This window comes from Armigeres subalbatus, chromosome 2 (genome assembly GCF_024139115.2).
Source record: "Armigeres subalbatus isolate Guangzhou_Male chromosome 2, GZ_Asu_2, whole genome shotgun sequence".
Taxonomy (NCBI): domain Eukaryota; kingdom Metazoa; phylum Arthropoda; class Insecta; order Diptera; family Culicidae; genus Armigeres; species Armigeres subalbatus.
The window spans coordinates 261,453,494-261,481,335 of NC_085140.1; the positions used below are offsets into that span (position 1 = coordinate 261,453,494).

General features: G+C 42.9%; 1 protein-coding gene across 3 annotated transcripts in view; it reads right to left on the reverse strand.

Moving 5' to 3' along the window:
• The window catches only part of LOC134212149 (laminin subunit alpha lam-3), a 536,022-nt gene that overhangs the window by 501,189 nt on the left and 6,991 nt on the right, over positions 1-27,842 (reverse strand). For all 3 annotated transcript variants that reach the window (XM_062689752.1, XM_062689751.1, XM_062689753.1), the window contains exon 2: positions 14,280-15,061. In XM_062689752.1, coding sequence (XP_062545736.1) covers positions 14,280-14,538 — 259 coding nt within the window. In that variant the 5' untranslated portion in view covers positions 14,539-15,061. The remainder of the gene's footprint in view (positions 1-14,279; positions 15,062-27,842) is intronic.

The following is a 27,842-nucleotide window of genomic DNA, read 5'->3' on the forward strand; positions in this document are numbered from 1 at the left end:
ATCAAGGTGGTGCGGCTTCAACGTCTGTTATGGCATCCAGTAGATAAATGATATTTAAGATGGCAGCCCCATTACGGCGAATAGAGAACTTTGGGACAACCACCTATCGTACAATTCGTTTGAGAATCTGGCAATGAAAGAATACGGACTAATTCTTAGCGCGAAACAGCAGACACGAATAGAAACATGGAGCGTCTTAGCCAGCTAGCGTAGCAGGGTAATTTGGCATAACTTGGCAATAAGCCTCGTTGCAAAAAGCTTAATATCTAAGGACTAAATAAATTCCGTTGGCCAAACATTGGAGAACAAATTGCATTCGGGACAAATTTTGTTATACTCTGGTTTACGATGTGGACACGCTTCCTGGTTTACAAGGCACACTCTGCGCTTATAAATTAAAGGACAATCGTTGCCAGATTTAGAACACGGGTTCGAAGTCTGAAAAACAAAGAGAATTGCTACAGCCAATTCAATGCCGTGGTAGATAGAACTCCGAAGGGTGAGATCAAAATATGTATGGGCAATTTCAATACGGAGATCAGCAGACCCGAGAACTAGAATTATGAGCACATCATGGGACGCCATGGTATCGGAGAAATTAGTGAAAAGGGAGAGCTGTTCGCAGAATTCTGTGGCAACAACGACAGTGATCGGAGAATCGTGTGAGCGAACTCCTAATTGACGGAGGAGAGAGAGCCGCAGCAACTATGGACATCCGCCTCCTCAACGGTATCTCACAACGCGTAAGCGAGGTGAAGATAAATGCAACGATGGAGGCGATCATCACCACAAAATAGGAACGCTCTAAGACGCAAGAAGACGAGAAAATCAACGGCCCCATCGAACCACAGTACGAGGCCTTCTCGAGTAGAGTACTGTACAACGGGGTCTTGTTCGACCTCATCCGGGTCGTAGCCGGTGTGTTGCACTTCTAGTTTAACGGAGCTCTGATATGCAGAGTTAGCTGAACGATCTTGTTGAGCGCTTCTCCTCGGCACGTTCAGTCATCAACAAGACCAAATCGTTGGATATGACCACGGCGATCAGTGGAGAATGTTGAAAGCTTCCAATGCACTATGGTCCAGGATACAGATTTACGCGGAAAGATGAATTTTACGCCAAAACTATATTTTTTAGAAAAAACTGTTGTTCTACAAAATTGTTCGAAATAGTAAGGCCATCATTATGGTTTTACCAAAAATAGGTGGCCCATCGTATAAAAAAAAATTAGAAAACATTTTTTTATTTCTTGAATATTGACATGTTATGTTCTACAAAGTTGTAGCGTAGCTTATTCCAATCAATTTTGCTAAAAAACTTTTTCTGTAGCTCTTAAGTTGGCTGATTTAGAGCAATTTTACCTAATTGGATTAGGGTGTACCTCAAAAAAAACAGTATTTTTGATCTAATTTTTTTGTTTCATATTTCTCGAAAAAGTCATCTTCAGGTGACTTTTATAGCTCAAAAAAATACAACTTTTGATGGGTAAATATGCACAATATCTTTTTCCGATCAAAAGTTATAATCGTTTTTCTGTCAAAATTACATTTTTTTCATAAGTTGATATCTCCAGTTAGGGCAGACCAAAAAAATATGTTTACACGGCATTTGAAAGATAAATTAATATTCTTTATTATGTCAAAAAATTGGGGATGTGTTATTTTTTTATCTCAAGTTTTACCAATTTTACTAAAATCATGTTTTTTCAAATAAATTATTATAACTCGACAAGGGAAAAAGATACAGACGATATTCTTATAGCAAAACACGCGTTTTGAAAAGCCTCAAAAGTCTTCAGAAGATGACATTCGTGAGAAATGAAAAATAAAAAATCTACAGCTCTTACACTTTTATAAGTTTTATCGTTATCATCGTATTGCAAGATTTACGAGAATAGCTGCATTTTCGGTCTGAAGCATACTTTTAAGAAACAAAATTTGTTCTACAAAGTTTTTCTGGATACTACATTCGCCCTTATTATAGAGATACCGAAAAATATGGTGGGCCATTTTATAAAAATCTGAAATTTTATTTTTTTTATTTTGTGGAATATTGACATAAAATGTTCTACAATCCAATCACAACTTTGCTATATAAACTTTTTATGTAGCTCTTAAGCTCACTTGTTTAGAGTAATTTTACTTACCAGGATTAGGGTGTCCCTCAAAAAACAAGATTTATGATCTGCTCATTTCATTTTTTATTTTTCACGGATGTCACCTTCTGAAGACTTTTGGGGCTTTTCAAAACGCGTGTTTTGCTATAAGAATATCGTCTGTATCTTCTTCCGTTGTCGAGTTATATCAATTTATTTGAAAAAACATGATTTTAGTAAAATTGGTGAAACTTGAGATAAAAAAATAACATATCCCCAATTTTTTGACATAATAAAGAATATTAATTTCTCTTTTAGATGCCGTATAAACATATTTTTTTGGTCTGCCCTAACCGGAAATATCAACTTATGAAAAAAATGTAATTTTGACAGAAAAATGATTATAACTTTTGATCGGAAAAAGATATTGTGCATATTTACCCATCAAAAGTTGCATTTTTTTGAGCTCTAAAAGTCACCTGAAGACGACTTTTTCGAGAAATCTAAAACAAAAAAATTAGATCAAAAATACTGTTTTTTTGAGGTACACCCTAATCCAATTAAGTAAAATTGCTCTAAATCAGCCAACTTAAGAGCTACAGAAAAATTTTCTTTAGCAAAATTGATTGGAATAAGCTGCGCTACAACTTTGTAGAACATAACATGTCAATATTCTGAGAAATAAAAAAAATATTTTCTATTTTTATTTATATGATGGGCCACCCTATTTTTTGGTAAAACCATAATGATGGCCTTACTATTTCGAACAATTTTGTAGAACAACAGTTTTTTCTAAAAAATATAGTTTTGGCGTAAAATTCATATTTCCGCGTAAATCTGTATCCTGGACCATAGTGCAATGTTGCTATACGCTAGCGAAACATAATCTGCATCAGCGAAGAACACTTAAAAGCTGTAGGTGCTCATTAGGGTGCCAATGAAAAAGACATTTTCGAATTTCAAAAAACGACATTGCTCACAAGTTTCATTACCCCAAAATATTTATGACCCCATGCAAAATTTTAGCTCAATTGGACATGATTTAGGGGTGCCTAAAATTCATCATAGTTTTGAAATTTTTACCCATGAAAATTTTCCCAAAGGGAAAGTCGAAAATCGATTTTTTGTTTTTTATGCCAAATGACTTAAAAATGCATGAAACGTCGGGATCTGATGTAATCTAATTTTTTTTTTTAAATCGAATTTTTCTCTTAGAACATTTTTGGGACTTGGAAACTTTTTCAGATGATAATTTTTTTTCATCGAATTTCAACACCGGACGATACGCAAACATTTTCGTAACCAAAAATATCCCCCTATGCAAAATTTGAGCTAAATCGGACATGGTTTAGGGGTACTCAAAATTAATCAAAAATATCCCCCTATGCAAAATTTGAGCTAAATCGGACATGGTTTAGGGGTACTTAAAATTAATCAAAACTTTTTTTTTTCTCACAAGGGGGAAATAATTTTTTTGTTTTTAGGTGCCAAAGGACTCAAAATGCATGAAACTTTGAGAATTAATTTTCCTGGAAAAAATCGACTGTTATGGGACTTCCAAGAAATTTCTTATGGCGAAGACAATTTTTCAACGAATTTAAAAAAAACGGACGTTACGCAAACATTTCTTAAGCCCTAAAATATGCCCCAAGCAAAATTTGAGCTCACCGACAGTCTAAGTTCTCTGGAGGCTGTTCGGTCGATGAAGCCGATTAAGCACTCAGCATACGCCTCTTAAGAGGGATACGAAAAGCATTGAGTGCTTTATCGAAACGCTCCTATACCATCACCATGGCATGGGTCCCTTCTCATTGCTCGATTCCGGGCAATGAGAAAGTGGACTCCCTGGCTAAGGTGGGCGCTATGGAAGGCGATATTTACGAGCGGCAAATCGCATTTGATGAATTGTTTACAATAGCTCATCAGGAGACCTTGATCAGTAGGCAGCGGAAATGGAAAAGTGGAGACATGGGTAGATGGCTGCATTCTATTCTCCCTCAGGTATCGAAGAGACATTGGTTCAAAGGGTTGAATGTGGGGCGTGATTTCATTCGAACCATGTGTAGACTAATGTCCAATCATTACTCGCTAAATGCACATACGTTTCGAATTGGGCTTTCTGGAAGTATTTATTCATTTATTTTACAATGATTCATAACTACATATATAATCACCTAATGATTTTCAATGCATATGTTATTATGACTAACTATGCTACGCTTAATAGTCGTTTGATCAATACCATTGTACCCTTCAGCTCCGATTAAAATGAATCTTGATTCTGTCCTTAAAAGTGTTTGAATTCCTTTCACTCCTACAATTTGCCGGTAAACAATTCGCCTGTTTGATTGTACGGAAACGGAATGATTCCTTCAAATAATTTGAGCGATATCTTGGTACAATTAGCTAGTTGGTTCGTGATGATCGAGTAAAGTTGAAAAATTATTAAGGTAAGCTGGCGGTCGGTTCAGTATATTATGTGTTTGAATGCAAATTCTTGAAATTAGATGATCAGAATAACTACATCCCAATAGGGCATTTCTATAAATCGATAAATGGTCAAATTTCCTTAAGTTGTACACATACCTGGTAACTGCGTTGAATACTAGATTGAGCTTTTTTTCATTTCCTCTAGAAACTAGACCAAAAAGAACATCACCATAGTCTAACAATGGTATTAAGAGAGATTTGGCCAATTTTGCACGAATATGTTGTGGAGTACAGTGTCTTAACATAACAAGTGAATGTAGAGTTCCATAAACTTTGCTACATATAGAATTGACTTGACGATTCCAATTCAAATTATAATCCATAAGAAGTCCTAAATTTTTTACAACATTAGCGTAATCAATGGAATCATTTCCAACTGTTACTAAAGGAGTCTCAGGTAGATAGGTGCGTTTTGTACGGAAAATAATACATTGGGTTTTCTTTGAATTTAAAACCAAACCGTTAGAACCACACCATTCAGATTTACAAGCTCAGTGATACGTTCAGGCGAGCCAGATATGTATAACTGGCAATCATCAGCATACAAATGAAATTGACAGAATGATATTGCAAGTGGAAGGTCATTAATGTACATAGAGAAAAGTAGTGGGCCGAGAATAGACCCTTGAGGCACACCACTTGATACGGGAATTCTGTCGGATTGAGTGTTATAAAAATCAACATATTGGTATCGATTTGATAGGTAAGACCTTATCAGGTTCACGGAGAATGAATCTAACTTGAAATTTTCTTGTAATTTTTTGCCTAGTAGACGGTGATTAATTGAGTCGAAAGCTTTACTGAAATCCAAAAGAACCATGACCGTAATCATTTTACTGTCTAGAGCTTCTCTAATATCATTTTCAATTTTCGTTAATGCAGTGATAGTACTACATGTTTTACGGTAGCCTGATTGCAGAGGGCACAATAAGTTATTACGGGTAAGATAAAGATTTAACTGTTTTGAGATAATGGATTCAAACACTTTCGAGAGAGCGCATAGTATGCTTATCGGACGATAGTCATTATCGGTAGCAGGATTTTCAATTTTACCTATTGGTATAATCCTTGCTATTTTCCCATCTACGGGGAACACAGAAGTAGTAATACAACAGTTAAAAATATCGGTTATGTACGGTAGAGTTACACATAAAGATAACTTCAAAATGTGTAGTGGAATTGAGTCATTGCCGACTGCTTCGCAATCTGCAGAAACGAATTCCGCAAAAAACATCGCTATTATTTTACAATGTTATGAAAACTCATATGTGAATATGTACGTTATGTGGAAGATATTGATTTGAAAAATGTATTGGAGGTAACCACTTTCCCTTCGATGGGACTCGAACCCATGACCCTACAGTACGCTAGACTGGTGCTTTAACCAACTAAGCTACGAAGGACCACCGTCGGCCTTCGCAACCTAGCGGCTACTGAACGAGCTCGAGATTCCCAAATTGGACGCATAGTCAAATCACTCGCAATCCATTTATCAAGCCAATACTTCCACATGTGTATTGTACACGTCCACATTAGAGGAGCGTGAGTATTTAGAATGTCTGGCGGCTATACTCGAGCTCGTTCAGTAGCCGCTAGGTTGCGAAGGCCAACGGAGGTCCTTCGTAGCTTAGTTGGTTAAAGCACCAGTCTAGCGTACTGTAGGGTCATGGGTTCGAGTCCCATCGAAGGGAAAGTGGTTACCTCCAATACATTTTTCAAATCAATATCTTCCACATAACGTACATATTCACATATGAGTTTTCATAACATTGTAAATTAACGTCCAAGTCGGGTGGTTTAATCCCCGGAAATAGGCAATTACCTTTGATTGAACTGACATCGTTATTAGTCAAACATTCAAAAGAAAAATTTGATGTTGCTCCAACGGCATTTTCGTTTTCATGAAAAGTAGAAGGAGTACAATGTGACCCAAAATAATTATTCAACGTTTCGGCGGTTACATCACCGCCGCCCATATTGCTGCTAGTTTGTTTAATACCAAGTCGCTTTATATTCTTCCATAATTGTTTAGCCGAAAAATCGATGTTAAGTTGTGAAGAAAAATAATCCTTTTTCGTTCGTTTCACTTCACGGTTAGCTAGATTACGGAGTTTAGTAAAATTGTTCCATTTCCTACAATCATTTCTATCTCGTTTCCAACATTCATACGCATCACATCGGTTTTTGAAAATACGTTCAATATGAGTAGTAATCCATGGATTATTAGCATCTCTCATCGTTTTCTTCTTTAAAGGGGCATGACGATTGAGAGTTTCGAAGAAAAGTTCGTTAAAACAGCGAAGCTTATCGTTAACATTTGCACTGCAAGAAATACGATCAAAAGCACAATCATGCAGGTCAGACATAAATGAGTTTTTATCAATTTTATGGTAATCACGAGCCCAGTAAACTTCTGGGAGTGCCTTCGAATGTTTATACTTATAATCGACACATAGAAAATCGTGATCACTTATACCACCAAGAGAAGATTGATAAACATCATTAATGCTTTTCGTGCAATTTCCAGTAAACAAATCGATGACAGAAGATGACCCAGACCTGTGGCATGTGGGGAGAAAGACAGTGAATTCAGGTTTTCAATGAATTTCGTGCATTATTCGAATTCTGGGCTATCAAGTTAATGTTGAAATCACCCATTAGTAGAATATTGGGCTCAGTAGATGATAGTTCTGAAATAATAGCAAAAATACGATTTAAACTTGATACATTTATATCAGGGGGCTTGTATATGACACCACACACCAGGTTCATGTGTTTCAATTTAACGAATAGATAGTCAATCTCACTTTCATTTTCAGATTTGAAGATGACCGAATACTTCAAATTTTTCTTTAAATAGAAGGCCACACCACCACCTCTTTTTTTCTTATTACGTCGATCAGATCTAACTATAGTGTATCCCGCAATCTCAGCAAACTTATTGGTGTTGGAAGATTTGAGCCACGTTTCAGCAATTGCAAAAACATCTAATGTAGACATGGTTAACAATGACCGATAGTTTTCGATGTTTCCAATTAGACCACGGGCATTATGCAGCCCAGTTTTGATAAAATTCCTGGAGTGTTTTTGTAGGAAGGATTTAAGTCTATCATATTCAAAGTAATGAAGTTTGATATTTGAATCATAGATGGATTCCTGGAATTGTAGAACAGATGTGGAAACTGATTTTGGCAAAGAATTTGGATTGGTTGGTACAATGGTATTGACATTAGTAGGGATCATCATATCATAACTACATGGTTGGAGGAATTCTCGTTTTTTGCTTGAAACTCACGAATTTCAACGCCTTCAGGCCAGTAAAAGGGGTCACTTACTACAGGTACTAGTTCTTCAGAAACTGACAGTTTGAACGAAATAAAAGAAAGTTCATTCAAATTCCTGAATCGCGGAACTAACTTAACACATTTGACTGAGGAGTTATCAATATTAATTGTATCACGTAGGTAATCGACAATGTCCTCCTCTGATTGTTCAACGTGAAACGGAGTGATGTAAAAAGATTTCATAGTTTCAAGATTCATGGTTTCCCGTGTGCGAGGGCGGCTTCTGCTTACCACTTTCAATCGACAATTTTCCTGGTGGACGTTGTTGGATGAAGGACAAGCTGTTGACGTTGAAGGCATACTCATGTAGTTACTTGGGGCACAATTTTTGTTTGAAGACGTCCCTTGCATTGTGTCAATAGAGTTGCTCATAGGACCATTGATTGTGGCAGAACTAGTTGGATTCTTAGCTCCGGAAGCAACAGCGGCGTAGGAGTTGGATGCAGTAGAGACCTTTGAAGTGGTGGCGTTGTCCGAGATGGAAGCAGCATGGGTGAAAACCGTGAAGGCGGGAGCGATGGAGGCGGCAGTAGTAATGGCGGGGTTGGGGGTGGTGGCGATGAGGGGAGTAGCGCTGACGGAGGCCATTTCGACTGAAGAGTGGGGCCTTGGGACGATGTTACTTGGGCATGATTCGTTTATAGCAGAGGTAGATGTGGGACATCGAACACGGCGTTGAGCAGAGTTTACTTCACGATCAATGTTAAGGTCATCACTATTCAAGGTAGCATCAAGCTCAACAAATTGTTTTCGCCATAAGTAATCTCTGTGTCTGTGGCAACTATCAGGATATCGAGCACGTCATGTGGGGTGCGTCGAGTATCGTGAAATCAGGTCTGAGCTGACTGAAACTGTCCGGGTCCAAGGAAAACAAATATAACCCGTTAGGGAAGTGTTGATTTAGAGTATATGAACCTTATCTATCTGTTTTTAAAAGAGATTGATGTTAGAATTTGAATCTTTGTGAGTCCCCTGTATGTAGCATTTCCTCTTGAAAGTGTCCTCTTCTTTTCGTAGTCTCTTTTTTTTGTTTCTCTATCATTACAGATCAATGCAAAAACCACCATCAAACCAAGTCAACAACATCGCAATTAAAAATTTTAAAACCCTGAAGCCCCCCCCTCTTCCTATTGTGTATTTGTGATCCTTAACCTCGAATCAGTCGCGTGTACGTCGGCTACCCAAACTAACTCTAGTTGTAAGAATCACAAGAATTGTAAAATGAATTGTACAAAAAACATATTTCCGGCTCCGTAACGCCAAATGGCAAATGAGCCTTCTAAATAAACGCAAGATTAAAAAAAAATTTGAGCTCCATCGAACATGATTTAGGGGTGCTCAAAATCTTGCTATCAAGATTTTAATTTTTTTGTGACTTGATATTAACACGTTGTGTTTTGAATGCATGCGGTACCGCGTAATAAAAGCCGCGTAAAAAAATTCCTCAACATTACCTAGCAATCTGATAATTTTCTCCGTAAATCTGATCTGAAAATTTTTCAAAGCTACAAAAAATTAAAAATTTTGATAGCAAGATTTTGAGCACCCCTAAATCATGTCCGATGGAGCTCAAATTTATCATAGGGTAGGGATTGAATCCTAAAGAGAAAGAACAAGTCTCTAACTTATCATCTCTGTATACATGAACGATATGTAGCATACCGCGAGAGACTTTTTTCGCAAGCTGTCATGATAGAGAACTGATTCGGGAGGCTATATTGATTATACCCCATGATAAATTTCTTTTAGAAAGCTCCAAATGTGGGGAACACTGGCTCTGATGAAGCATTTCAACTTGTTTTACACAGCTGTGCAGTAACCAACACGAAAGGAGCGAGAATCACCATTTTTCTGAGGGTGCTGCCTATCCGATTCTGTTTTTTTCGCACCTGTATACAAGTTTGATAAATTTATTATCATGGCTTGGTATGATTCCGAACAGTTTTTGTCTCTCTTTTATCGTTATTCGTTATCTATTGAGAGCCATTTCTGCAAACCCTGTCATAGGGGCATATTTTAGGGCTTAGGAAATGTTTGCGTAACGTCCGGTTTTAAATTACATGAACAATTGTTTTCGCCATAAGATTTTTTTCGCAGTCCTATAACATTGGTTTTTTTTCTCAAAATTTCATGCAAGTCCTTTGGTATCAAAAAAAAATGTTTCCCCCTAGTGAGAAAAAAAAATAAAGTTTTGATTAATTTTGAGCACCCATAAATTTTGTCCGATTTGAATTTTGCATAGGAGATTTTTTTGGCTACGAAAACGTTTACGGTGTTAAAAATCGATGAAAGAAATTTTCATCATCTGAAAAAAATTTCCAAAAATGTTCTAAGAGAAAAATTCGATTTTTTTCAAAACATTTTTTTTTTTGAAGATAACATCAGATCTCGATGTTTTATGAATTTTTTAATCATTTGGCATCAAAAACAAAAATTCGACTTTTCCTTTGGTCCACCTTGGGAAAATTTACATGGGTAAAAATTTCAAAACTTTGATGAATTTTAGGCACCCCTAAATCATGTGCGATTGAGCTCAAATTTTGCATGGGGTCAAATTTCAGGGTAATGAAGCATGTGAGCAATGTCGTCTTTTGAAATACGGCGACAATTTCTCCCATATATTTCATTGGCACCCTAGTGTTCATCAACAGAGGGCTGGCCTCACAGCTAGATATCATACACCGAGCTCCACGGTCGTTGACACTAGAGCTAGAGGCTGATAAAGCAACTGAAATTCGGGAACGAAAGTGGGCTGGGTCAGCCACGCCTTACGTAGGAGCGGAAACGAAATCTGTAAAAAAAAAACATTAGATTGGAACCCAGCTTGACAACGCAGCAGGGGCAGACCCAGAAGCTCCGTGTAGGTCTTTATAAATAAACGAAAGAAGTCGACCGAAATCTGGACATCGCTCAGGATGGAGATCTCTCAAGTAGGCCCTTTGCCCCACTAAAAATCAACCAAAGCTCTGAAATCCAAGCAGCGGCCCACTCCACCTATGATCCCATTAGACAACAATGGGTCTAACGATTGTGTTATGGTGGTTACCTTTAGAGATGTCGCAAATGAATCGATTACTTCGATTAATCGATTAATCGTTGCGATAATCGATTAATTTTCAATTAACGATTAATCGATTCAAAAATCGACAAGAATCGAGAGTAATCGATAGTTACTAATCGATTAATCGGGATTTTACGACAACTCTAAGATGTCGATTACTTCGACTAATCCATTTATCGTTGTGATAATCGATTAATTTTGAATCGATTACTACTCAACGATGAATCAATTCAATAATCGTCAAGAATCACGAATAAACGAATAGTTTCTAATCGATTAATCGAGATTTTACGACATCTCTAGTCCACCTGTCGGAGGACTTTGAAGTGAAATTTACTTTTGCCAATGATAATTAGCTCAAAGCTGTAAGAGTTTATTTGTGAAGAATTGCATGGAAACAAAATAGATGGAAGCGACCGAAGAATGTGTTTTTTGCTCGTTCAAATTTTGAAGTTGAATAAGTTGCAACAAAATGTGAGAAGGCGTCGATATTATGCTCGCAGTGTGCTGCTTCGTTCTCAAACAGACGAGCAGAGAGTAAAGTTTCCTTAAAAATTTCTCTCATATGTATTTTCTTTTTCATTCACGTCGCAAACTAGGGGTCGAATAGCAGCACTACATCTAAGAAATCATGCTGAGGGTGACTGGGTTTGATTCCCGGGGTTTCCAAGCCAAGTTACCATTTCTGCATTCGTATATCATGAAGCTATCACGATGATAATTTTATGCTCAGGGAAGTCGAGTCAATTTCCAAACCGAAAATTGCCTGAACAGGCAGCAGGAATCGAACCCAGCCACCATCAGTATGGTCTTGCTTTATAGCCGCGCATCTGACCGCACGGCTAAGGAGGGCCTTATCAGTATGCAATCTATACGAAATACTCTAGAACGCAACGTTCACGTCGTAAACTTGAACGAATTGTGACACCGTTACGTTGCAAGATTAGTTGCATCGCTTCGTGGTCTACATGTAGGCGGGCAGAGACAAAAAAGCACTTGTTTTGATGCAGGAGTGTCTTTTTGTACTTTGGTTTATGTACTTTTCGTAAAAAAGGAAAGGATCCTTTACCGTACACATATGTCGTAAGCACTTATAGGGGGAAGTCTTTCGTTTGGAAGTCAGAAAAATTAACTACGTAATAAATGTATGACCCCATAAAAGAACATTCATGTTCTTGATCTCTTGGGGTCTCCAGTAGCCTTGTGACCAAAGGCGTAGGACTACCAATCCAGAGATGGCGAGTTCGACTCTCGGTCGGGTCTATAATGTTTGAAATGTTAATAGAATACTAAGATAAGCTCTTCAAGTTCCAGTTGTAACGTAGAGCCATTGTAGAAGAAGAAGAAGATGTGCTTGATCTATGATCAACGAATAAGAAATAATTTTGAACTGCTTAGATGATATAGAAACGTTAAATAAGAATAAGTATAATAATTTTAAAGATAAAGAATCATTTTCGACAAAATTTGTTTTGCACTGAAATTAATCGTATTATATATAGGTATATGCATTACCATCATATTATTGTCATGGTGATAGTGATGCTAATTTTTCACCAACTATACGCACCAGGAAAAAAGATCTGCTAATGGGGTCTCTGAATGCAGTCATATCACAGTGCTCCAATCGATATATTTCATTGTTACGCCAACAATCACAAATTATTCCATTATCTTTTCACAAATTTACCGCAAGCGTTCTTATTATGGACTATACAAAACGAGCATTCTTGGCGCAAAAGCAAGTGCATTGTTCGTTCTTTCAAAGGAAGAACAAACGGACATTTCGAACGTCACTCCCCATGCGCAAAAGCCGATCAATTCAAAAGATGGACCATACTCAGTAAACTAATTTCCTTCCCATTCGCTTTGCACCGTACGTAAATACTTCCCAGCCGACGCGTGTTTGACAGACTGTATTCATCATTTTTCGGAATGTATGTTATTGATCATTATTCATCATGTCGTGCCCGTTGCCGCGGCTGAATACTGCTCCCGAACTCAATCTGCTCGAGGTCCAGAAGCATCTGCAAAGAATTTAAGCAGAATGCCGCGACGCGATCAATATTATGCTATGGCTCTTCAAAGCAAGCAGTCACCGCAAGTCGCGCACCGGAGGTAATATATTTAGATTTCCAAAGCAGAGCATAACTGAAATTCACGACATCGTGCTGCCGCTGCCGCAAGATCCCTTCGCAAAAGTAATAAAACATTACTTCATCTGTCTCGTGGAATCTGTTCCGAACCACGGTGGAAGAGCGTCACGGTCGGGGACCTTTAATGAGCAAAAGACCGACAGGGAAGGTTCAGTGAGCTGCCCGCGTTATTTATTGGAAAAGACAGCTACCGCAAAAATCCGAAATAAATTCCGACCTGTCTATTATTGCACGGACGGAACGGGATGGATCGGAAGACGACTCGCCACAAGCGAACGATTGTTGGGACCTGCCGCCCCGAGGACCAACCGGTACGGATTGATCTGGCCCCACCATCACCCGCTGTGCCAGCCCTTCGGCCGGATGGGATCATAATTTTTCACGATCATGCTATTCTTTCGCACCAGGCAATTTGTATTGTTACGAGTTCGGCGAACGGTTCATCAATTAGGCGCACGGCTCACAACAACACTGGTAGCGAAGATGGGATTTGGATCACACAACAGAATGATGGACATCCAATATGAGGCGGGTAAGACTGGAGTTTCCGTTCAGTATTCCAAGAAGTCTGCCGATGATTTGATGGATGCTGTGATGATAGACTACGAACGGTTGCATAGCAACTCGTGAAAGAAAGCGTCAAAAATAGAATCTTGCAATTAGCACTATATCAGTTTTTCCAAACTTTTGGAGACTATTGTTTTCAATTTTTTAGATGTTTTGAGTTTACCTGCTATTTACGGTTGAGACAATTTAAAGGAATAAAAAATAGTACTGGTAAATGTGTGATCTTGATCATCATCTAGCAAGGTGCCTCAAAATCTTTATTTCTTATACATATGTCCTGTCACCGGATGCATAATATATGAAAACCTGCATACTTGCGTGTACACAATTGAGAACTTCAACATCCTGCAACTGCTCAACTGCATAAAAAATTACCAGTTAACGCAAAACACCTGACGCTGATCATTATGCAAATGAACGTCACAGTGGCACGACAGCCTCCCCAACTTATCTCCGAAATTAATAATCCAAAAGTGCACTTTGATTTTACGACCCTCATAATTTCACAGCTTCCGAAAGATTGGGGGAAAATAATCATAAAGAACAATAACAACAACAAAACTCACCGTGTTTGGAGTGCCGAGCTCGGAGTCCTCCGCGACGAAGCTGTCCAATCCGCATGCGCCCGCTTCGATGGCGCATCGGTTGCGCAATCCGCATCTCCCCGGAATCGACATCGTCCTCTCGCTGATGATTACCGTACGGGTCATCCCGTTGAAACTCTTCGATATTTATGTCATCTCGACCGAACTTCCCACTGGTCGAGGCCGCCAAAAGACAGCACGTGCCCAAAAAGGCCATCAAAAGGCCACTAATTGACCACATTTTCGTTTTGCAAAATTCACTTATCGGACTTCCTGGCAGCTAGGCTTTTATGGTTTACATATATCTCGCCAGCACTCCCTTCCACCAGCACTGATAAACTCCGATCACTTTTCTTTTGCCCTTTTCTTCACTGGGTTGATAACTCCGATTTCTGAACACTTTTCAAGCAATGGTTTTCTTTTGTTTTCACATTATCATGATTTATGCGAAAGCTGTTGCCTTTTTTCCGTAGAGATAGCTGTGGATGACGGTGGCACACGTTCTGAGTTCCGCATAAGCACATTCCCACTTCCTCAACAGCAGTTTGTGGATGGAACAGTAGAATAGAGCGCCTCACTTCCACCATTCGCAGGGAAGACGTGATGCGGACGACTTCGGTAGTTCAAGCATGGTCGAGCGACGGCCACCAGCCAGTGATTAGCATATCGAGCTCACGACCAGTTTTCTTCATTATTGGCCCCTGATCTCGTCGACGTAATGGACGGCTGCCATATTATGTTGATGATGGTTATGGTCTTTGGCCCTGGAAGTAGACAAAAATAGATAAGTAAGCATCTGCGAATTTTATTTTGTTTGTGAAAATCTTTTCACTTACTGAACCGTTTCTAGAGTGAAAATTTATTTAACGCTTGCCAGATTCATTAGACAGAGAAATGTGGCTGATTTTACGACATCATTTGTTATAATGATGCTATGTAAATCTCTTTCGTCAGAAGAATTTACGGCCATTGACTTGTGAATTTGGTTTTTCTACGTTGTTAATTTGGCAAAAAATAAATCTTGAAAATAAAATATTCATAAAAGACTATCAACATTCCATTGCTAATGATTGGTTTCATTTCTATACAAGTCTGGTCAGTTGTTTCAAACTAAAAAGCGTGATTTTCTTAGTGTCTTGAAAACTGGTATATGTAAATATTTATAATTTTTGATTCAGGAGATTATACCGCTCGATTGTCTGCCAACATGCTAGTTCGAAAAGTGGACACTGAACAGTGATCACCTTGCTGATACAGTTTTGTGTAAATAAGTTCAATCTTTCATTCTTTATATAATTTATAATATCCCCCTTTGCCACATTGCTGCCTAGCAGGTTAGTGTTTATTAAACACTTCAACAGTTACTTGCCCATTTGGATTTGGATTGGATTTGGATTGACTCGACTGGATTTGGATTGAACGATTGGATTTGGATCGACTTGGACTGGATCGACTGGATTGATTTGGACTGACTTGGATTGATTTGATCGACTGGATTGGATTTGGATTGATTTGACTGACTGATCTGGACTGGATCTTGACTGATTTGACTGATCGGACTGACTTGGACTGGATTTGGACCGACCTGACTGGATCTGGACTGATCTGGACTCGATCTGGACTGATCTGATTGACCGACTTGACTGGATCTGGACTGACCTTGACTGGATCTGACTGACTCGGATCTGGATCGACTGGACTGGACTTGGACTGGACCTGACTGACCTGGACTGGATCTGGACTGGATCTGGATCGACTGACCGACTGACTGGATCCTGACTGGATCTGGACTGATCTGGACTGGACCTGACCGACCTGGACTGACCTGGACTGACCTGGACCGACTGGACTGGACCGACGACCGACTGGATCTGACTCGGACTGGATCTGGACTGGATCTGGACTGGACCTGGACTGACCTGGACTGGATCTGGACTGGATCTGGACTGGATCTTGACTGACCTGGACTGGATCTGGACTGACCTGGACTGGACCTGGACTGACTTGGACTGGATCTGGATCTGGATCTGACTGGATCTGACTGATCTGGGACCGACCTGGACTGACTTGGACTGACCTGGACTGACCTGGACTGATCTGGACTGACCTGGACTGGGCTCTGGACTCAGCCTGATCTGGATCTGACTGACCTGGACTGACCTGGACCGACCTGACCAAATCTGGACTGACTGGACTGGACCTGGACTGAACGGACTGACCTGGACTGACCTGACCGATCCGGACTCATATCTGGACTGAACTTGACTGACCTGGACTGGATCTGAACTGGATCTGAACTGGATCTGGACTGGACTTGACTGACTTGAACTGATCTGGACTGGATCTGGACTGATCTGGACTGACCTGACTGATCTGACTGGATCTTGGACTGGATCTGACTGACTGGACTGGATTGGACTGGATCGACCTGACTGATCGGATTGACTCTGACTGATCTGGACTGGATCTGGACTGACCTGGACTGACCTGGACTGGACCTGACTGACTGACTGGATCTGGACTGACCTGACTGGATCTGGACTGACCTGGATCTGACTGGATCTGACCTGATCTGGACTGGATCTGGACTGATCTGACTGGATCTGGACTGGACCTGGACTGGATCTGGACTGGATCTGGACTGGACCTGGACTGGATCTTGACTGGATCTGGACTGACCTGGACTGGATCTGGACTGACTCTGGACTGACCTGGACTGGATCTGGACTGACCTGGACTGGATCTGGACTGACCTGGACTGGATCTGGACTGGATCTGGACTGACTTGGACTGACTTGGACTGGACCGACCTGGACTTTGACCTGGACTGGACCTGACTGGACTGACCTGACCTGACTGGATCTGGATCGATCTGGACTGGATCTGACTGGATCTGGACTGGATCTTGGACTGACCTGACCGACCTGGACTGGATCTGACTCGATCTGGACTGACCTGGACTGGACCTGGACCGATCTTGACTGGATCTGGACTGACTCTGACTGGACCTGGACTCGATCTGGACTGACCTGACTGGATCTGACCGACCTGGACTGGATCTGGACTGACCTGACTGACTTGACTGGATCTGGACTGACTTGGACTGGATCTGGACTGGACCTGACTGATCTGGACTGGATCTGGACTGGACCTTGACTGACCTGGACTGACCTGACTGGATCTGGACTGGATCTGGACTGACTGACCGACTTGGACTGGATCTGACTGGATCTGGATCGATCTGGACTGGACTGGACTGACCTGACTGACCTGACTGACCTGGACTGACTGGACTGGATCTGGACTGGATCTGGACTGACCTGGACCAATCTGGACTTGACTGGATCGACCTGGACTGGATCTGGACTGACTTGACCGGATCTGACTGGATCTTGGACTGACCTGACCGACTGGACTGGATCTGGACTGGATCTGGACTGACCTGACTGACTTGACTGACCTGGACTGATCTGGACTGGATCTGACTGACTGATCTGACTGACCTGACTGGATCTGGACTGATCTGGACTGACCTGGACTGGATCTGGGACTGGATCTGGACTGACTTGACTGACCTGGACTGGATCTGACTCGGATCTGGACCGACCTGACTGGATCTGGACTGACCTGGACTGGATCGGACCGATCTGGACTGGATCTGACTGACTCGACTGGACTGGATCTGGACTGACTCTGACTGATCTGGACTGACCTGGACTGGATTCTTGGACCGACTGGACTGGATCTGGACTGGACCTGGACTGGACCTGGACTGGATCTGGACTGGACCTGGACTGGATCTGGACTGGATCTGACTGATCTGACTGACCTGGACTGGATCTGGACTGGACCTGGACTGGATCTGACCGACTCTGGACTGGATCTGACCTGATCTGGACTGACCGACCTGACCGATCTGACTGGACCGACTTGGACCTGGAATCTGGACTGACCTGACTGGATCTGGACTGGATCTGGACTGGATCTGACCGACCTGACTGGACTGACCGACTGGATCTGACTGGATCTGGACTGACCTGACTGGATCTGGACTGGACCTGGACTGGATCTGGACTGATCTGGACTGGATCTGGACTGGATCTGGACTGACTCTGGACTGGATCTGGACTGGATCTGGACTGACCTGGACTGGATCTGGACTGGACCTGGACTGACTTGGACTGATCTGGGACTGACCTGACTGATCTGGACTGACCTGGACTGGATCTGGACTGGATCTTGACTGGATCTGGACTGGACTGGACTGGATTTGACTGGATCTGGACTGACCTGGACTGATCTGGACTGGATCTGGACTGACCTGACTGGATCCTGACTGGATCTGGACTGACTTGACCGATCTGGACTGACCTGGACTGGATCTGGACTGATCTGGACTGATCTGGACTGACCTGGACTGGATCTGGACTGGATCTGACTGATCTGGACTGATCTGACTGGACTGATCTGGACTGACCTGGACTGACCTGGACTGGACTTTGACTGACCTGGACTGGATCTGGACTGGATCTTGGACTGGACTGACTGACCTGGACTGGACCTGACTGGATCGGACTGGACCTTGGACTGGATCGACCTGGACTGATCTGGACTGATCGACTCTGGACTGGATCTGGACTGGATCTGGACTGGATCTGGACCGATCTGGACTGACCTGACTGATCTGGACTGACCTGGACTGGATCTTGGACTGGATCTGACTGGACCTGACTGACTTGGATCTGGGATCTGGACTGGACTGACCTGGACTGGATCTGGACTGACCTGACTGGATCTGGACTTGGATCGACTTGGACTGGATCTGGACTGACTTGGACTGACCTGGACTGACCTGGACTGGATCTGGACTGACCTGACTGGACCTGACCAGACTTGACTGATCTGGACTGACTTGACTGACTGACTGGATCTGGACCGGATCTGGACTGACCTGGACTGGATCTGGACTGGATCTGACCGGATCTGGACTGGACCTGACTGGACCTGACTGACTGGACTGGATCTGGACTCGACCTGGACTGGATCTGGACTGACCTGACTGACTGGACCTGGACTGATCTGGACTGGACCTGGACCGATCTGGACTGACCTTGACTGGATCTGGACTGACCTGGACTGACCTGGACTGGACCTGACTGGATCTTGGACTGGATCTGGACTTGACTGACTGGATCTGGACTGGATCTGGACTGACCTGGACTGATCTGACTGATCTGACCGGATCTGGACCGACCTGGACTGACTGGACTGGATCGACCTGACTGACCTGGACTGATCTGGACTGGATCTGGACTGGACTTTGACTGGACTGGATCTGACTCTGGACTGGATCTGGACTGGACCTGGACTGGATCTGGACTGACCTGACTGGATCCGGATCTGACCTGACTGAACCTGACTGATCTGGACTGGACTTGGACTGGACCTGACTGGATCTGACTGGATCTGGACTGACCTGGACTGGATCTGGACTGACTCTGGAATCTGGACCTGGACTGGATCGATCTGGACTGACTGGACTGGACCTGGACTGACCTGGACTGGATCTGGACTGGATCTGGACTGACTTGACCGACTTGGATCTGGACTGGACTTGGACCTGGACTGGATCTGGACTGACCTGACTGGATCTGACTGACCTGACTGGATCTGGACTGGATCTGGACTGACCTGACTGACCTGGACTGGATCTGGACTGGACCTGGACTGGACCTGGACTGACCTGACTGACCTGGACTGGATCTGGACTGACCTGGACTGGATCTGACTGACCTGACTGGATCTGGACTGGATCTGGACTGACTTGGACTGGATCTGGACTGACTGACCTGACCGATCTGACTGACCTGGACTGGATCTGGACCGGACCTGGACCGACCTTTGACTGACCTGGACTGGATCTGACTGACCTGGACTGACCTGACTGGATCTGGACTGGACCTGGACCGACCTGGACTGGATCGACTGACCTGGACTGGATCTGACTGACCTGGACTGGATCGACCTGGACTGGATCTGGACTGACCTGACTGATCTGGACTGGATCTGGACTGGATCTGGACTGACCTGGACTGATCTTGACTGACTTGACCGACCTGGACTGACCTGACTGGATCTGACCGGATCTGACTGGATCTGGACTTGGATCGACCTGACTGGATCTGGACTGGATCTGGACTGGATCTGGACTGACCTGGACTGACTTGGACTGGATCTGGACTGGATCTGGACTGGACTTGGACTGATCGGACTGGATCTGGACTGACTCTGACTGATTTGGACTGGATCTGGACTGGATCTGGACCGACCTGGACTGACTTGACTGGACTGGACTGGATCTGACTGGATCTGGACTGGATCTGGACTGATCTGGACTGGACCTGGACCGGATCCGGATCTTATCTGGACTGACCTGGACTGGATCTGGACTGGATCTGGACTGACCTTGAACTGACCTGGAACTGGATCTGAACTGGATCTGGACTGGATCGGACTGACTCTGACTGGATCTGGACTTCGACCTGACTGGATCTGGACTGGATCTGGACTGACCTGGACTGACTGGACTGGACTGACTGACTGGACTGACCTGGACTGGACCTGGACTGACCTGGACTGACTCTGACCGACTGGACTGGATCTGACTGGACTGACCGACTGGACCTGACCGATCTGGACTGACTTGGACTGACCTGGACTGGATCGACTGGACCTGGACTGGATCTGGACTGGATCTGGACTGACTCTGGACTGGACTTGGACTGGATCTGGACTGGATCTGGATCGACTGACCTGACTGGACTTGACTGGATCTGGACTGACCTGGACTGATCTGGACTGATCTGACTGACCTGGACTGACCTGGACTGATCTGGACTGGATCTGGACCGATCTGGACTGGATCTGGACTGGACCTGACTGACCTGGACTGACTTGGACTGGATCTGGACTGACCTGGACCGACCTGGATCTGACCTGACCGACCTGACTGGACCTGGACTGGACCTGGACTGGACCTGGATCGACCTGACTGGATCTGGACCGATCTGGACTGGATCTGGACTGACCTGGACTGACCTGACTGACTGGACTGACCTGACCGATCTTGACTGGATCTGGACTGGATCTGGACTGGATCTGGACTGGATCTGGACTGACCTGACTGATCTGACCGACCTGGACTGGATCTGGACTGGATCTGACTGACTGGACTGACCTGGACTGGATCTGGACTGACCTGGACTGACCTGACCGGATCTGGACTGACTTGGACTGACCTTGATCGACTGACCTGGACTGGACCTGGACTGGATCTGGACTGACCTGACTGGATCTGGACTGGATCTGGATCTGACTGACTGGACTGATCTGGACCGACCTGGACTGACCTGGACTGGACCTGACTGATCTGGACTGGACCTGGACTGGATCTGGACTGACCTGACTGGATCTGGACTGACCTGGACTGACCTGGACTGGATCGACTGGATCTGACCTGACTTGACTGACCTGACCGATCTGGACTGACCTGGACTGACCTGACTGACCTGGACTGGACCTGGACTGACTTGGACTGGATCTGACTGGATCTGGACTGACTCCTGACTGGATCTTGGACTGGATCGACTGGACTGGACCGACCTGGACTTGACTCGACCTGACTGACCTGGACTGACTGACTGGATCTGGACTGGATCTTGGACTGACTGACCGATCTGGACTGGACTCCTGACTGGATCTGGACTGGATCTGGACTGACCTGGACTGATCTGACTGGATCTGGACTGACCTGGACTGGATCTGGACTGGACCTGGACCGATCTGGACTGGATCTGGACTGATCTGGACTGATCTGACTGATCTTGGACTGGATCTGGACTGACCTGGACTGGATCTGGACTGGATCTGGATTGACTTGGACTGGACCTGACTGATCTTGACTGGATTTGACTGACCTGGACTGACCTGGACTGGATCTGGACTGATCTGACTGACCTGGACTGGATCTGACTGGATCTGACCGACCTGACCGGATCTGGACTGGATCTGGACTGGATCTGACTGACTTGGACTGGATCTGGACTGACCTGGACTGACCTGGACTGGATCTGGACTGGATCTGGACTGACTCCACTGACCTGGACTGACCTGGACTGGATCGGACTGGATCTGGACTGGACTGGACTGACCTGGACTGGACCTGGACTGACCTGGACTGACCTGGACTGGATCTGGACTGATCTTGACTGGATCTGGACTGATCTGACTGATCTGGACTGACTGATCTGGACTGGATCGGACTGATCTGACTGACCTGACTGGATCTGGACTGATCTGGACTGACCTGGACTGGATCTGGACTGACCTGACTGACCTGACTGACTCTGACCGGATCTGACTGATCTGGACTGGATCTGGACTGGATCTGGACTGGACTTGACCGATCTGACTGGACCTGGACTGACTCTGGACTGATCTGGACTGATCTGGACTGGATCTGGACTGGACTTTGACTGGACTGACTGGACTGACTGGATCTGACTGATCTGGACTGACCTGACTGGATCTGACTGGATCTGGACTGATTTGACTGACCTGACCGGATCTGGACTGACCTGACTGATCTTGACTGGATCTGACTGACTTGACTGACCTTGACTCGACCTTGGACTGGATCTTGACTGGATCTTGGACTCGATCTTGGACTGACCTGACTGATCTGACCTGGACTGGATCTGGACCGGATCTGGACTGGATCTGGACTGACCTGGACTGATCTGGACTGACTGGACTGGATCTGGACCGATCTGGACTGACCTGGACTGATCTGACTGGATCTGGACTGGATCTGGACTGACTGACTGGATCTGACTGACTTGGACTGATCTGGACTGGATTTGACTGACTGACTGGACTGGATCGGACTGATCTGGACTGATTGACTCTGATTTGACTGGACTGATCTGACTGGACTGACCTGGACCGACTAGACTGACCTGGACTGGACCTGGACTGACTCTGAACCGACCTGGACTGGATCTGGGACTGATCTGACTGGATCTGACCGGACTTGGACCGACATGGACTGACCTGGACTGACCTGGACTGGATCTGACTGGATCTGACTGGATCTGACTGACCTGGACTGGATCTGGACTGGACCTGGACTGACTGGACCTGGACTGATCTGACTGACTCGACTGACTTGGACTGGATCCGGACCGACCTGACTGGATCTGGACTGGATCTGGACTGGATCTGGACTGGATCTGGACTTGACTGGACTGGACTGACCTGGACTGATCTGGACTGGACCTGGACTGACTGACTTGATTGATGGACTTGGACCTGATTGACGGATTGATTTGACTGGACTGGATTGGACGGATTGGATCTGGATTTGATTGATCTGGACTTGACCTTTGACTGGATCTGACTGACTGGACTGACTTGACTGGATCTGACTGGACCTGACTGATCTGGATTTGATTGACCTGGACTAGACCTGATTGATTTGGATTAGATTTGGATTGATTTGGATTGGATTTGGATTGATTTGGATTGGATTTGATTGGATTTGGATTGGATTTGATTGATTTGGATTGATTTGGATTGATTTGGATTGATTTGGATTGATTTGGATTGATTTGGATTGGATTTGGATTGGATTTGGATTGGATTTGGATTGGATTTGGATTGGATTTGGATTGGATTTGGATTGGATTTGGATTGGATTTGGATTGGATTTGGATTGGATTTGGATTGGATTTGGATTGGATTTGGATTGGATTGTATTCCGATTGGATTGTTAAGATTTGGATTATTTAGTCATATTGCAGTCATTGTAACTCGTTTATGATAAGTGTGTCGCTAAGGGGAAATCAAATCGCATTTTTATTTTCACTGTAACAAATTCATCTCGAAGGTATAAAAATCAGTTCCAATTGCTTTAATCCTTCGATTTTAATAGGATCAAGTGAAAAAGCTATGAAATGAATAACCGGAACTACAGTTAGCTTCCCGAGCAAAGTCTGAAAACATAATGAGAGCATATAGAAAACATATTTCTATTTTGACATCAAATTGAAATCATAATTTGTTTTCAAATATGAATCAACATAATTGATTACATATTGTTATCTCATTTTGCTGTAGATTTCTATATCGTATGATCAGACATCAAACTGAGTCCTTATTTTGTTATCGGAACCAATATCAAAATTAGTTTTCGATTTGCTCCCATCGATAGCAGGAATAGTTTTCGATTTGATGTCACAGTAATATTTTTGTGCTATATGTTTTGTTATTTCAACCGTTAAAACGACCAAACAGTAACATATTAAATAATCATAATCTGCGATTTTATAACATCAAAACAAGTTATCGATTTGCTCTCAAGCTTTACTCGGACTACCATGGAATTATTAAATGGGAAAAATACTCCCATGAAAATTTTATAAAAAAAAAGCGAAAATACTAATATGATGGCCACTAGCCCCTATCAACCCGTTTTCAATTTTATTGTGTCATAATTAAATAACAACGATCACTAAAATACAGCACATTAACACTATCTTGGCTAAACAACATGTCACTCAATCTCTGTGACGAACTCTTCCTCCAAGCGTCTATGCGAGAACCCATGGCAATGAATATTTAAAATTAGTAACCTGACAGCTCGCCCTGTGCCAAACACGCACAAAAATACGCAAGAAAAGGTCGCCGTGGCTCATGGCAGGTATCCGATTCATTTATTCAGAAACCTACCTGCCATGTGTGAATTCTTATCATTTGTATTCGAGATGTTCCGATGTCTAACAGCACGAGCTCCAAACTGTCGCTAACCGCAAGTCGAGCACATCTATATATGGAGGCCCATATACAGATGTGCTCGACTTGCGGTTAGCGGCAGCAAAGGTCCTCGTAAATTATTTGATCTGATACAGTTTTTACTGGCGCTAGAAAACACAACTCCGGTGCTACTATTCTAGCGTTACTTAAACGTTTCCTTAAAATCCCCAAAAATTATTTCTATATGTATTGTAAGCCATCGGACGATGATTCGGTCCGAGCTTCACACATTTGTAAATTGCAAACAGTTATTTGCAGAAGCGTGAAGCTCAGATCGATGATAGTTCGATGTCTGGTGTTATTAGTTCATTCGATTCACACTGTCGAACATCAAAGTATATCAAGTTTAATCGGTTTAAAATTGAATAAAACTTCTACGGCTAAAATCACATTTGCTTTGTTTCAATTCTTACGTTGAACCATAAGTTGATCGGAACCGGTAAACATGCATCAATCCAAACATATCCCGCTTGTGCGTATGCATCCATAAAAACAAATTCAACAACGCAGCTGAAGTTGATCGTGAAGTAGGACGAGAATTTCCGCTGCTTTGTTCTACCTGTGAACGGAGCGTGTAAAAAGAAATACGCCCCTGTAATAAAATTCTAACACGTGCAAGAGCGAACAACAGAAAGTGCCAGGTAAGAAACACACTCCCACCAAACAAGAATATAGAATTTCGGCCTCCTGAAGAGCAACTAATGAATTCTTGAACAAAAAAACAACGCTGCTCGAATATAACGACAACCAGTCTGGTAAGGCCTAAGTGCTTCATCGAAGCGATCACGAGGCAAGGAGCGACAAACGAAAATCACAACAGTGCCATATAAACAAAGTGGGGTTTATTCTACGGATAGGATGAGGTGAAACGCATTGATTTGTATTTCTCTCACGGAAATCGATCCTTAAAGTTTCTACTTCCATGGAATTGCTTTGCTTTATTCTGCTCGCAGAATAAGCCAACATGCGCCCGTCGCTAGAGAGTGCCATTATCTTCTTCGATCCTAATCGCTCAATTACGTCGTTACGTTACGGCTGGTTGTTTGGTCACTCATCTGCATGCTGTGCTTTTTCACTTTTTTTTTTGTTATTTTAGCGGCGCCAAAACGAAATCAACATAACCAGTCCGACATGGAAGAATCGTTAATTTCGATACAAAAATACCCATAATCGAATCATATGGTTGGAAACATTTACGAAAGGAAATTGTGTGATGATAGTGGAACCGATGACAGTCAGCGAGATCGAGTTTGTATTATTTAATGAAGAAACGATAAGAGCTCAGATATCTGCTAAAAACTGAATTTAATTTGTGAAGCACCTGACATTTGCTACAGGAAAAAGTAATCTTCAAATCCCAGATTCCAGAAACTAACAAAGTACTCACAAGCATGATGGAATGGAGATTTTCAGATCAATATGTAGGATTGGGGTCTCCGGTAGCCTTGCAAGCAAAGACGTAGGATTGTCAATCCGGAGATGGCGAGTTCTATTCTCGGTCCGGTCTAGGATGTTTTCGGGTTGGAAACTTTCTCGACACCCTGGACACCAATGTACTTGGCACACAAGATACATACTCATGCAATGGTGAGCATAGAAAAGATTTCTATTAATAACTGAGGAAATGCTAATAGAATACTAAGTTGAAAAGCCGACCAAGTTCCAGTTGGAATGTAGAATTGTAGATCCATTGAAGAAGAACAAGATGTAGGATCAGATATCGAGATGATGTGGACAAAATTCCGAAAATTTTCCCATAGAAATTAACAAACAATTCCAGCGTAATAACCGGGATTAACTTCGGTCCAGGAATCTTCAGATGTAATTCTTCATTATGACTTCATGAATAATTCCAGTAATCAATCGAAAATTATTTCAGGAATTCCTTCGGATACCATCGGGAATTCTATTCTCTTGTGAATTTCACCAGTAATTCCACCGAAAATTCTTTCCAACATTCTAGAACGAAATTTAGGAATTTCCTGACAGATTTCTAACGGAATTTCCAAAGGATCTCCTGGAGGAATTTCCGACATTCTTAAATTTCGCCGAGAACTTCTTTGGACATTCATCCAAGAATTCTTCCACACTTTCTTCCTAGAAATTCCTTCAGAAAATCTAAAATTTCTAAAAGATCTTCAGCAATTGCTTTGTGAATTCTTTCCGAATTTCCTCCAGAAGTTCTTTAAGAAAAATTAATTTTCTCGAGCAAAGTCTGACATCATAATGAGTTCAATCATTTTGGAATCTCGAGCTCATTCAGTAGCCGCTAGGTTGCGAAGGCCGACGGAGGTCCTTCGTAGCTTAGTTGGTTAAAACACCAGTCTAGCATACTGAGGGTCGTGGGTTCGCTGTCCCATCGAAGGGAAAGAGGTTATCTCCAATTCATTTTTCAAATCAATATCTTCCACATAATGTACATATTCACATATGAGTTTTCATAACATTGTAAATCATAATGAGGGCAAATATAAAACATATCGATATCGACATCAAATTGAAATTATGCTTGGTTTTCAAATTTTGATCTTCATGATTGATTACTTATTTTGATTACAGTTTGCTTATGATATCTAAATGAGAGGGTCAAATGCAAAGGGGTGTAAATGACAATAACTTAGTTATGAGAAAAATGGGTGGAAAGTTTTTCAATATTTTTTCTATCCATACGTA